Source organism: Cervus canadensis, chromosome 32, assembly GCF_019320065.1.
Source record: "Cervus canadensis isolate Bull #8, Minnesota chromosome 32, ASM1932006v1, whole genome shotgun sequence".
NCBI lineage: Eukaryota > Metazoa > Chordata > Mammalia > Artiodactyla > Cervidae > Cervus > Cervus canadensis.
In genome coordinates, this window is record NC_057417.1 from 37,273,181 (window position 1) to 37,285,661 (window position 12,481).

The following is a 12,481-nucleotide window of genomic DNA, read 5'->3' on the forward strand; positions in this document are numbered from 1 at the left end:
GAGGAAGTTTTCATATTTATTCTCACCTTTCTGCTGCCCTTCTAAGGCCAGCTGGGCCAGCTCCTTGGGAGGGCCTGTGGTCAGTCCCTGTGAATGCCCTTCTGCAGGGACTGCAGCGCCTCAGGCGTCAACAACAATGTGTGGACAGAGCAGCAGCGTGAAGTACCGTAAACCTCGAGACCCCAGGGGAGTGGGGGGCAGCGGGCCTCGGCCAGCCCTGTTCTTAGTCTGCACAGTGGGCCTCTGTCCCTACAGCCCACACCGCCCTCCCCAGCTGGTGGAGGGTGACTCTCGGGAACTCAGCCGGAGGCAGGTTGGCTGAGAGCAGAGGCGGGCAGCTTCTGGGCTGCTGGGACAGGCCAGAGCCTGGCGATGGAAAGGGGTGGAGCCCAGGATCCACATCACAGGTGTGGGCTGATCCCTCGCCCGACCCCGGCAGCACCCTGAGGCTTAGCCTCCCTCCCACCGGAAGGCACAGGATGGCAGGACCGAAGGCCTGGCCCATGGACCCAGCCCAGAGGCTGGGAACAAAGAGCCACGGGGCCAAGCAGGGCTGAGGGGGGCTCTGCAATGGGGCTCCAGGCCCTGCCTGAGTCCTCAGACTTCCCTCTCCCCTGTTCTCAGCCCACCCGCCTGCAATGTGCTGGGGCTCCAGAAAACCAGGGGCAAGAAAAACCTCAGAGCATTAGAAGTCTGGCAGCGAGGTCACAGGGGACTGCATGCCCTGGGCGTCAGCCAGGGTCCCAGGAGGGCAGGGCCGGCGGGTTCTGTGAGTGGGGAGCCCGCCGCTGAGACGGTGAATTCGGATAGGGGGGTGCCGCTCCCGCCCTCAGCCCACAGGCTGGGCCATCTTGGCGTGCAGGCTCTGGTGGGCGATGAGGTGGGCGCGCTGCTTGAAGCTCTTGTCGCACTCGCCGCAGCCGAAGGGCCGCTCGCCCGTGTGCACGCGCCGGTGGTCCAGCAGGTAGGAGCGCAGCGAAAAGCTCTTGCCGCAGTCACTGCAGCCGAAGGGCTTCTCGCCCGTGTGGATGCGCTGGTGGTCAGCCAGGTAGGCGCTGCGGCTGAAGCTCTTGCCGCACTGGGCGCAGGAGAAGGGCTTCTGGCCGGTGTGCACTCCCTGGTGGCGCGCCAGGTCCGAGGAGCTGCGGAAACTCTTGTCGCACTCCTGGCACTTGTGCGGCTTCTCGCCCGTGTGCGTGCGCTGATGGCGCGCCAGGTCGGAGCCCCAGCGGAAGCGCTTGCCGCACTGGCCGCAGCTGTGCGGCTTCTCGGCCTCCAGGTCCCGGAGCTGCCGCCGGCGTGTGGGCGGCCGGCCCCGCCGCGCCCCTGCCCCCCGCCCCCGGGGCGCCCCCGGCCGGGCTCCGCCCTCCCAGGCCTCGGCCTCCTCTGGCCTCCAAGATGTGGTCTCGTCGCCAGCAGCCTGGTCCGGGAGCGCCGTCACCACCTTCTCCAGCTGGGACCTCTCACTGTGGCTCCTGTGCCCCAAACCTGCAAGCGGGTAGTAGGCAGCCTCTTAAATGCCACGCGGTTCCGGGGCCACAGCGGAGTGGGAACGGGGCTCCGGGCTAGCGCCTGGGCGCTCAGGCTGACAGCCCTGCGCTCCAGCAGGCCAGCCTCTGTGCAACGGGGACATGAGAAAATGACGGCAGAGAAGCCGTTTGGAGCACCCAAGGGGTTTGCCAGGCTTCCGCAGCAGAGGTATTTACTAACTACAGACCTGACCGATCTACCTCACCTTCCACTTACAAACTACAGGCCTAAACAATCTATGCCTGGGATCCCACCCGGCCCCTGCTGTGCCCAATGCTTACCCAGGGCAACGTTCCGAGAGTTCTCCCTTTTTATGTCCCAGAAGAGATCCCTCTGGGCAGGGTCCAGGGACCCCCATTCTTCCCGGGAGAAATAAAAGGGAATGTCTCCAAATGTCACAGGTCCCTAGAATGAGGTGAGGAAGCCCAGCTCAGAGTTGCCTTGCTCAGGACTCCCCAGGCAGGTATGGGTGGAGATAGGAAGGGCGCTGGGATGGGAACAGGATGGGTCCTGGCAGGAAAAGGATGGATGGAGGAGGCCTTGGTGAGAAGGAGAGACCCATTTCAGGGACTCATCAGCGTCAGAGGGACAAAGGGACGGGTAACTCACCCCAGAGGCAAAGCAGGTATCTGTCGTCTCTCTGGTGCTCCCCTGTTTAAGAGCTGGAAGCTGGGCTGAGGGGAAGAAGGGAGCCTCAGAGAGCCCAGCCCAGGCCGGCAGCAAGGGCTCTCACATGCTGTCCTTCTCACACACACACACAGACACCCACACCACACACACACAGACACCCATGCCACACACACCCACGCCACACACAGATACACACATACACCACACACGCCACACACACTCCACAGACACATACCACACACACACCCATGCCACACACACAGACACCCATGTCACACACACAGAGACACCCACGCTACACACATACGCCATGCACACACCACACACACACACACCACACATGCCACACAGACACATACCACACAGACACCCATGCCACACACACATACCTGCTATGCACACACCACACACACACACACACCACACATGGCTTACACACACACGTCACACACACACACACAAGACACATGCCACACACACACACACACCACACATGGCTTACACACACACGCCACACACACCACACACACACCTTGCACACACACACCCCATACACAAATCCTTGCATGCACACACACACCTTGCACACACATACACCACACACACACACACACACACACACACACCCCTTGCCTTCCTGGAACAGAAACACCCTACCTGCTCCCCTTAGGGCAACGCCTGGGAAGGACTCAGGCCCCTGACCAGCCATTCTGCCACCTTCAAGCTTACTCACCACCACGGCTGTGCGGCTCCCAGGGTACAGGTGGCCGGCTTCGTGTCCCCGCCCTCCGGGGAGGCCCCTGGGCCTGGGACCCCTGGACTGCAGCCTCGGGTTCCACCCCCTCTGAGGGCATATCCTGTGCAGGAACCACAACACGCTCATCAGCATCGAGACCAGACCGGGGAGACAGAGTTTAATCCCTGGGAAGGAGACATAGGACACATTCCTCAGGAGGCTGGGGGTGGGCAAGGTGGTCAGCACGGGGCCCCCCGGGAAGAGCAGAAGACAGACCAGGCAGTGCTATGTCCCTGACCAAGCACGAGGCAAGGACCAGCCTCCAAAGGCCAGAGTCAGAGAGCCACTTAGCAAGGGGCCGTGGTGGGAGACCTTCCTGTCAAGGGCAGGACCCCACTCCCCGGCAACACATCAGCATCTCCCCAGATGCTTCCCAAGAACACAAATAAACGTTTGCAGATCCTGTGGAGCTAAAAGCTGCTTTCTTGGAACATGCCCCCTCTGGTCCTGCTGCTACCCTCCAAAGTCACCAAAAAGAAACCAGATTCACTTGGACGGTGTCTTTCAGAAAGGCCACACATTATGACAAGTTCCCATGGACACTCCCTCGGCTCTCCGTGTCCTCCCCCACCCCCGCCTCTGACCCGTCGAGGACTCATCTCTAGGGAGACAGCTAGCTCTCCTCAGTTTACGTGCCATCCAGGTGCGCCCAGGATGTGGGACGGGGCCTCTCACCTGTGACCAAGCTTTCACTGGCTGCTTCTGCAGGTCCTCCACCAAGGCGACAGCTTCCTCGCCACTGCCCGGGCACCGCTGGCACACCCAGTCCTGGACGCCCACGGGCAGCACATTCAGGAACTGCTCCAGCACCAGCAGCTCCAGGATCTGCTCCTTGGTGCGCAGCTCGGGCCGCAGCCAGCGGCAGCAGAGCTCCCAGAGCTGGCTGAAGGCCTCGTGGGGCCCGCCCACATCCCCGTAGCAGAACTGCCGAAAGCGCCGGCGGCACACCTCTGGGTCCCCGCAGTCCTCTGGCCGGGCAGGGTCCTGCTCCCAAGAGGAATCTTCTACCTTCACGATCAGAAGCCCTTCTCCCTCCTCAGGGGCTTGGTCCTGAGGCTCTGGGGGGGCTGCCATCGCCCTGGCCTAGGGCTCAGGGCCAGTCAGCCTCAGCCTGGGTCTTCAGTCTCCCAGAGGGTTCCCCAGTGGGGCTGGCATCTGGACGGGCACTCCTGGGGAAAGAGCAAGAAAGTGGGGGTGGGGTGGAATATGAGCAAGCACCAGCCTGGAAGGACGTCCAGGGGCTCTAGCTCCAATTCCACCTGACCCTGAAGCCTTTTCTAGGCACTCCTCTGATCTTTAGCTCACACTTCTCTCTCTCTCCTACCTATACAGGCCCATGGCCCCTTATCCTCAGTTCCAAAATCCCCAAATCCCAGGTTTTCACCACCTGGTCTACTGACGTGAGACGAGCATATTTATAATCTCCTTTTATCCCAGGTAATGTAAATGTTCATATGTTGTATGGCAGAAATATTAATGTATTTGTTCAGTTCATAAAAATTCATCAAGCTGAACTTTTTTTTTTCCGTTCTACCACTTTATTGCTACCAACCCATCTCCCTCCACCCTCATGCACACATGCTCAGTCATGCAACCTCATGGCCTGCAGCCCGCCAGGCTCCTCTGTCCATGGACCTTTCCAGGCAAGAATATTGGAGTGGGTTGCCATTTCCTTCTCTCAAGCTGAACTTCTGATGTATTTTCTGTATATTATTCTTTAATTAAAAAAAAATTCTTTTAACTGGGAATTCTGTGGTGGTTCAGTGGTTAAGACTTGATGCTTTCACTGCCAGGGACTTGAGTTCAATCGCTGGTTGAGGAACTAAGATTCTGCAAACTTGGTGGTGCTTCCCAAAAAAAAAATTTTTTTTTAAACTAATGTTTTGATTACTGAGTGTTGTCCCAGATTCTCCTGGTAGTGTTATTGTTATACAATATATGTGTTGTATTATCTTTCTCAATCTGAAAACTTAATTCCATAAGACAGACACCACCTGGAGCCATCCATTATCCATAGATACACACGAACATGACACATACTTACACCTTATTGCAACTCTACACGACAGTCCTGAAACGTGTGTATTTTGGGTTTTTACAATTGCTTTTTAAAAAAGTATTTTTAATTATTTATTTTACTTTTGGCTGCGCCGGCTTTTCTCTAGTTGTGGAGATTGGTGGGGCTACTCTCTAGTTGCCCTAAGCAGGCTTCTCATTGAACTAGCTTCTCTTGTTGCCCAGCACAGGCTCTAGGGCACAGGGGCTATATGTGTCGTGGCATGTGGGCTCAGGAGTTGTGGCGCACAGGCTTAATTGCTCTGGGGCCTGTGGGGTCTTCCTGGATCCGGGATCCAACCCGTCTCCTGTACTGGCAGGCAGACTCTTCGCCACTGAGCCACCAGGGAAGCCCTTTAATTGCTTTTCGTTTCAAGAAAAAAAGTGATTATGAACCATTATAATAAAAGGGGGGGTTTAAACAATACAGTAATACATCAAAGAGAAATTCTTCCCTTCCACGTGCAGCTGCTCCCCCATTAACAGTCTTGAGAGCTGACCTCCCAAATATTTCCCGGGGCAATTACTGGAAATGTATCCACAGAAATGGGGGGAGAGGGGGGGAGGGGAGTGCTTTGTGCGTGTTTTTACAGAAATCAGTTCTTACTGCAACACGATTTAGTAATCTGCCTTTCTACCTAACAATGCTTCTTCATCAGCCACTCCAGGAGATCCTGCAGTACGGATATACTTGTTTCTCAATGAGTACCCACCCCAGCTGAGCGAGGCACTCAGATCGTTTCCAATTCTTTTCTACTACACGCGAAGCACGTCCTTTACTTTATTCTCCTACTGCTTACAACACCCCTGAAAGGTACGCTCTCCACGCTCATCCTCCGGTGACCGAGGAGGAGGCTCCGCTCGGAGAGAGCCAGGGACTCACCAGAGTCGCTGAGCAGGACTCGGCAGTCGGGAGCGCGGACCCGGCCGGAGCCCCGCCAGGGTCCCAGGAGCCTTGCCTGCCCGGAGATGAGAGGCGGAGGGGCGGGCGGCAGAAGCGACGCCCCAGGCTTTCCCCTCCGCACCTCCAAGCGGCCCCTCCACCGACCCCTTCGGCCTATACCTCCTATGGGGGCCGGGCCGGGCCGCCCAGAGACCCGTACTAAACCTAAGGAGCCCGGCGGGCCGCGTCGCCGGTCCCGCCCCTCTCTAGACACACACCGCCCACAGCCGCCCAGGCGATCCCAGTTTCCGCCGCCTGCTTCGGGCGCCGGAAGTTCGTGCGGGGCCCGCCGGGAAGCGACATAGCGCACGCGTCGAGGCACGCACTAAGCACTACACTCCCCAGGAGGCCGTTCTCCCACTCTACCCGCCTTCTTTCTGACGGGTGGCCAATGAATGGGCAGAATTCCCAAGGATAGCCAATCAGAAGGCAGTGACCCAACGCAGCCACACCCATTCCCCCAGGCTGAGGAGACTCGCACTGTCTTCCGTTTCAGTTTTTCTGTGCTCCTCTGGCCCGTGAAGGGCGTAAAGGGGAAGCCAAGACTGGCCTGGCGGGCAGATACATGGCTTATCCCAGCTACGAGTGGGACGCCAGCTCCGCCGGAAGGGATACTCCGAAGCGGACTCTTCCTTCCGTCCTCGGCATTTCCCGCTCCGGAGTGGGTCGAGGACTGAGGGGACGGTGGTCCAGGAGCTGAAGCTCGGCGCTCGGAAACTCCTTTATAGCTTTTAGGGTCCCGCCCAAGTCTTCATCCGCTCTTAGTGGAGCGTGGAGCTTGCTGGGGAAGCAGTTCAGTGAGGGGCGGGGGACCTCCGGCGGCGATTCTTTGTTCCTGAGAGTCGGCCAGGGTCTCTCAGCCGGACGCGGCCGTCGGCGACGATCACCCCGAACGAGCCCCGCCTTCGGCCACCGATAGATTTGACTGAAGGACAGCGGGGCTCTCCGCGCTCGGGAGAATCTGAAGCAGGGGGACCGCATCGGAAAAACTGTACATCTGTCCGTGCTCCCACCCTCTTACTCGGCTTGAGGCTCCAAAATATTTTTCTGAAGTGGAAAATCCTTTCTTGTCTGGTTGTTGTTTGATTATGCATGAATTGCATCCTTAGTGTAGGCAAGAAAATAAACTTGTCAAGGTGTCCATATCCACAAAGCTAGCTTCCTTACTTAGCTCACGTGGCACTCCATCAAAGTGGTTTTTCCTAACCCTATGTAAACAGCTCCTGCCCCCTACCTCCCCTCGCTGCTATGCCTCTGACCTGCCTTATTTTTCTTCCTAACTTTTATCATTACCTGATGTATTTGTATAGTATTTGAATCCACTACTCGACTATAATTTTCATGAGATCAGACTTTCCACTGCTTTACTTCCATCACCTAAAATATTGTGCCCGGCACAATATTTGTTGAATAACTGAAGATAAAAATAATTGAAAGGATCTCTAGTAAGGTCATTCAGAAATAAACACTATTAATATTTCAGTGTTCTACTTCTATGAATATTTCTAATATAAATCTGGAACCGTTCTATTTAAGTAATGTTTCGTTGGCTCAAAAGTCTATCGAAGGTATGTTTCCAAATCAGCATTTATGAATAAAACGTATCTTGCAAGCTGCACAGTATTCCAAAGCATGAAATTTCCATATTCCAGTTAAAGTCTCTTACTCGTGGACACTTAGGTTGTGTCCATTTTTCTGTATTTGTAGATCTTTACTGCATACATCTTTCTGTATTTGTTTGAGCAACTTACTGGACGGCACGAGCCCAGCCTGTTCTATTAAGACTGATGACGTGGATGTCATTGGGCTCCCTCGCCGCCCCCTACTGGCCCCAGTGGAAAACGGCACAGGACATTTTTTTCCATTGTGGCCTTAGTGTTCTTTCAACGCCCTCTGCTGACAAAGACTAACATCTAGTTGGCTGGCAAAGAAGAAACGTCTAAGAATCCGGCTCCGTTATCACAAAGCAGGACCAAAAGGGTTTACTGGGGGGTCTGAGAGACAATAAATTAATAGCCGGCACACCTACCAAATACTCTATTCGGCATTGCTTGTAGTTGTAAATTATTCGTATATATATATATATTGAAGCTGACCCATCTTATTGCATTTTCTTTTCCTTCTGATAGTTTTAGTTTATTTTTCTAGTTAGAAAATATATAGTGTAAAGAGTAAAATTTTTCTTTGCACAAAAGTTATATTCATTTCTAAAATCTATACTCATTATTTTTCTTTGTCTTAGAGCATTGTCCAGAACTCCCAAAGTGATAAAAATCAGGATAGAGACTTCCCTCTGGTCCAATGGCTAAGACTCTGGACTTCCAGTGCAGCGAGCCCATGTTCGATCCCTGGTCAGGGAACTAGATCCCACGTGCCACAACTAAGATCCTGGTGCAGCTAAAAATAATAAATGAATGAATAAAAAGAAATAAGTATTGAAAAAATTCAGCACAACAGGCATCATTGGCTTGGGTAATGAAAATACTTTTTGTTTGTCTCTGATATATATTTCCATGCTTGTATTATGGAGCATCTATTCTCATTTGAAGAAGAAAGACCTCTAGTGGTTCCTCAGTATCAGTTTTCCCTTTCAAAAGTAAGTTTTAAGTGGGCATATGGCCCTTAAGAATATTGAATATATATTTCCCAGTCTCCTGCATTGAAGTATGACCATGTAGTTACATTGAAGACAATGATACATGAGCAGATGTGCTGTATGTATCTTACTAGAAAGGGGTTCTGTCTTCCTACTCTCTTTTTCCCAACTGCTAGCAGGAATTGGACATGGGGGCATGGACCCATGCAGATGACACTGATGCTAGAGGTGTCAAAGCAAGAAGATGGAAGTGCCTGGATTCCTGATTATTGTGGGTGGATTTAGGCCTAGATGATGGTGTAAGAGAGAAATAGATACTGAGATTAAGCCACTCTTATTTTGGATCTCTATTTTAACCAGAATGTAAACCCTAACTAGCATTACTGCCTGCTAAGAGTTTATTCTTGCCTGGGAGATTGCATGCACAGAGGAGCCTGGCAGGCTACTGTCTATGGGGTCTCAAAGAGTCGGACACAACTAAGTACATGCATGCACACATAGTGTGCACTTTATGCAGGGGTAGCTAATTTCCCCATCTCAAGCAAATAATGTTCAAATCCTTTGACCTGAGTCTGTCTTCTCACCCAGCATACTGGAAAATTGACAATGGTCCTAGTGCCTTTCCTGTCAAATCTAAACCCAAGCTAAAATCAGATTTTCTTTCAGTCTTAAAAAAAAAATGGTAAAAATACATATTTTTTACTTTTATAATTTCTCTATGGGATACTGGATATTCAGAATTTCTATGTGATCTTGACAAAATCTTGTTATTATGATTTTTCTAGAAAGTCATCTCTTTCATCAACAATTTCAGATTTATTAACATGAAGTTGTACATAATATTCCCATTTGGTTAAAATTTTTAAAATTGGCACATATGGTTAAGTCCCACTGCTTGTTTGGGGTCGGTGAGGTGAGACTTTAATGGTGGTGAGGCAGCAGGCTTGGAGGAGTCTAGGTCTCTACTGACTTTGTGGATTAGGGTTGCCATGCCAGTCCTGCCATAAGCTATCTCCAGCCCACCTCCAGGTGTTGTCTTAAGGAATTCACTTCGAAAAAAAAAGAAAAAGAAATTCACTTCGGTCTTTTTTAAGATCATCTTTATTTTGGGTCTCTATTATTTGCAGTTGAACTGAATCCTGATTCATTATCTCATAGGGTTGTTATAAAGATTAAATAAATGAGAGAATACACATAGACCACTTAGTCCAATACTAACTTATAACACAAGGAAACATTCAATAAAGAATGGTTATTCTCAGGGAATTATGCATCACTAAGAGCCTGTCAAACGGTCATGCCACAGGAAAGAGGACTCATGCCTGAGAGACAGCAGGAGTTAAGGACCTCCCAGGCAACTTTTCCACTTTCCCTGGAAGATTTGAGCCCGGCTTGTTCTGGTCAGTGGCCTGTTGGAGCTTAATCATTATGGCTCACCTGGAGCTTTGTTAGTTGAGAACAGAAAAACTGGCATTAGCTCCAGGCGGTGACAGGCACAAGCCACAGAATCCTGCCTCTGCAACCCAGGCAGGAAACCTGCCGCCTGATCACACATCTCAGGATGGCCGAGAAGCATAAGAATGCGGACGGTCGGACCATCTTCATAACTGCCGGTCCTCCACCCTTCACACAAGACACCAGGGAGAAATCTCAGGCCACAGCTTCTCGCAAGTCTCACCTTTCTAACCAACCCCCACCCCTCCCTTCCACCACTGGTGTCATTTCAACTCCTGGAACATCAATCTTTTCCTCAGGGCAGGGCTTTTATTCATTCTGTTCCCCTAGCTTGGAAGGTCCTAACCCCAAAGCCTGAACGTTCCCTCCTGGGAGAGGCCGTCTCCGACAACCAGTACCTAACATCCTCCCTTACTTCACCCGGTTCCTTTCTTTCTGGCATCTGTCACTACTTGCAAGTAATGCATATGTCATTTATACGTTTACACTGCTTGCTAGTCCCCCTTACTAGAGTGGAACCCCTTGAGGGCACGGATCTTGTCTGGTTTTTTCATCGCTTATTCTTCGATATTTAGCATAGGACCTGGAAGGCACGTTTTCATTTCGTATTTGAAAAATGAAGGAGTGAATGCAGCAAAGCCCCTATTTAACGTTTCCTCGCCCTTTACCATCCACCCCTGCGCGCCACTCATCACCACGTCCCCCCTCCAGCATGGACTGCCTCACTTTTCCCGGCTCCCAGCAAAATAATCAAGGTCTCCTTCAGACCGTTTCCACGCCCGACTCTTCAGGCAGCCCAGTTAGGCCCTGCTCTAAGGCTCAGAAGGTGTTAGAATGCCGGCTGGAGGCGTCTGGGCTCTAACTGAGCTTCTGTGCCGGGGCCACGACTCGCCGGGTACCGTGCACAGGCCAGCTATTACCAGGGCCTCATGTGGTCTCTGGGCAGCAGCAAGTCTCAGCTCTGCGCGAGAAGCTAAGCTGGAAGCGGCTGTGGCCCGGGCCTCGCCTTCTATCCGCCCCCTCTCTAGGACGGAAGGAGGTTTCGGGTCTCGGTGGTAGCCTGGAGCCTGTGCGGAGCGGAAAAGGCAAAATTCCAAAGCCCAAAGCGTCGACCAGTTGCCAGGCAACCGTGCGGCTTGGGGGCGTGAAGGGGAGGGAGTGCCTAGAGAACAAACCTCGGTCGTGATTGGTCACTTTTGCTGGAGCCCACCCCTTAGCCCCGCCTCAACACTTGATTGGCAAAGGCCAACGTGGGAAGGGCGGGACCTTACGGAACCGGTCCTCCTGGATATGAGGCGACCTCCAGACCGCGGACTCCGCGAGGTCACACGAGTTTCGGAGGAGATTCTCAGGCTATCGCAGTGCTGAATCAGCCGAAGTCCTCGGCCCGGCCCGGGGAAGGCATTATGCCTTTGGCAAGGACTTGGGCCAGGGAATTCCCTGGAGGTCCAGTGGTTAGGGATTGAAGTTTTCATATAATTTCATCAAGCTCAGTTCAGTCGCTCAGTTGTGTCTGACACTTTGCGACCCCATGAACTGCAGCACGCCAGGCCTCCCTGTCCATCACCAACTCCTGGAGTCCACCCAAACCCATGTCCATTGAGTCGGTGATGCCATCCAACCATCTCATCCTCTGTCATCCCCTTCTCCTCCTGCCCTCAATCTTTCCCAGCATCAGGGTTTTTTCCAATAAGTCAGTCAGCTCTTCGCATCAGGTGGCCAAAGTATTGGAGTCTCAGCTTCAAAATCAGTCCTACCAATGAATACCCAGGACTGATCTCCTTTAAGATGGACTGGTTGGATTTCCTTGCAGTCCAAGGGACTCTCAAGAGTCTTCAACACCACAGTTCAAAAGCATCAATTCTTTGGCGCTCAGCTTTCTTCACAGTTCAACTCTCACATCCATACATGACCACTGGAAAAACCACAGCCTTGACCAGACGGACCTTTGTTGGCAAAGTAATGTCTCTGCTTTTTACTATGCTGTCTAGGTTGGTCATAACTTTCCTTCCAAGGAGTAAGCGTCTTAATTTCATGGCTGCAATCACCATCTGCAGTGATTTTGGAGCCCAGAAAAATAAAGTCAGCCACTGTTTCCACTGTTTCCCCATCTACTTGCCATGAAGTGATGGGACCGGATGCCATGATCTTCGGTTTCTGAATGTTGAGCTTTAAGCCAACTTTTTCACTCTCCTCTTTGACCTTCATCAAGAGGCTCTTTAGTTGAGTTTCACTTTCTGCCATAAGGGTGGTGTCATCTGCATATCTGAGGTTATTGATATTTCTCCCGGCAATCTTGATTCCAGCCTGTGCTTCATCCAGCCCAGCATTTCTCATGATGCATATAAGTTAAATAAGTTAAATAAGCAGGTGACAACATACGGACTTGATGTACTCCTTTTCCTATTTGGAACCAGTCTGTTGTTCCATGTCCAGTTCTAACTGTCACTTCCTGACCTGCATATAGGTTTCTCAA

At 52.3% G+C, this 12,481-nt stretch overlaps 1 protein-coding gene and 1 pseudogene across 1 annotated transcript; both read right to left on the reverse strand.

The window, feature by feature from the left end:
- Positions 1-2: 2 nt before the first annotated feature.
- Positions 3-4,030, reverse strand: ZNF213 (zinc finger protein 213). Its single transcript, XM_043456321.1, has 5 exons — positions 3,632-4,030; positions 2,894-3,017; positions 2,140-2,204; positions 1,812-1,935; positions 3-1,488 (listed from the first exon to the last, which is right to left on the reverse strand). Exons 1-5 carry the CDS (start codon positions 4,028-4,030, stop codon positions 830-832), a joined length of 1,371 nt encoding a protein of 456 aa, XP_043312256.1. The 3' UTR covers positions 3-829.
- LOC122432916 lies at positions 3,988-6,935 on the reverse strand (annotated as a pseudogene).
- Between the last annotated feature and the right edge of the window lie 5,546 nt (positions 6,936-12,481).

Excerpts from the sequence above, each read along its gene's own strand:
- ZNF213 (XM_043456321.1), bottom strand. The coding sequence starts at position 4,030 with ATGGCAGCCCCCCCAGAGCCTCAGGACCAAGCCCCTGAGGAGGGAGAA. Across the intron at positions 3,018-3,631 it reads CAGTGAAAGCTTGGTCACAG|GATATGCCCTCAGAGGGGGT; the intron begins GTGAGAGGCCCC and ends GTTCCTGCACAG. Across the intron at positions 1,489-1,811 it reads CTCTCGGAACGTTGCCCTGG|GTTTGGGGCACAGGAGCCAC; the intron begins GTAAGCATTGGG and ends ACCCGCTTGCAG.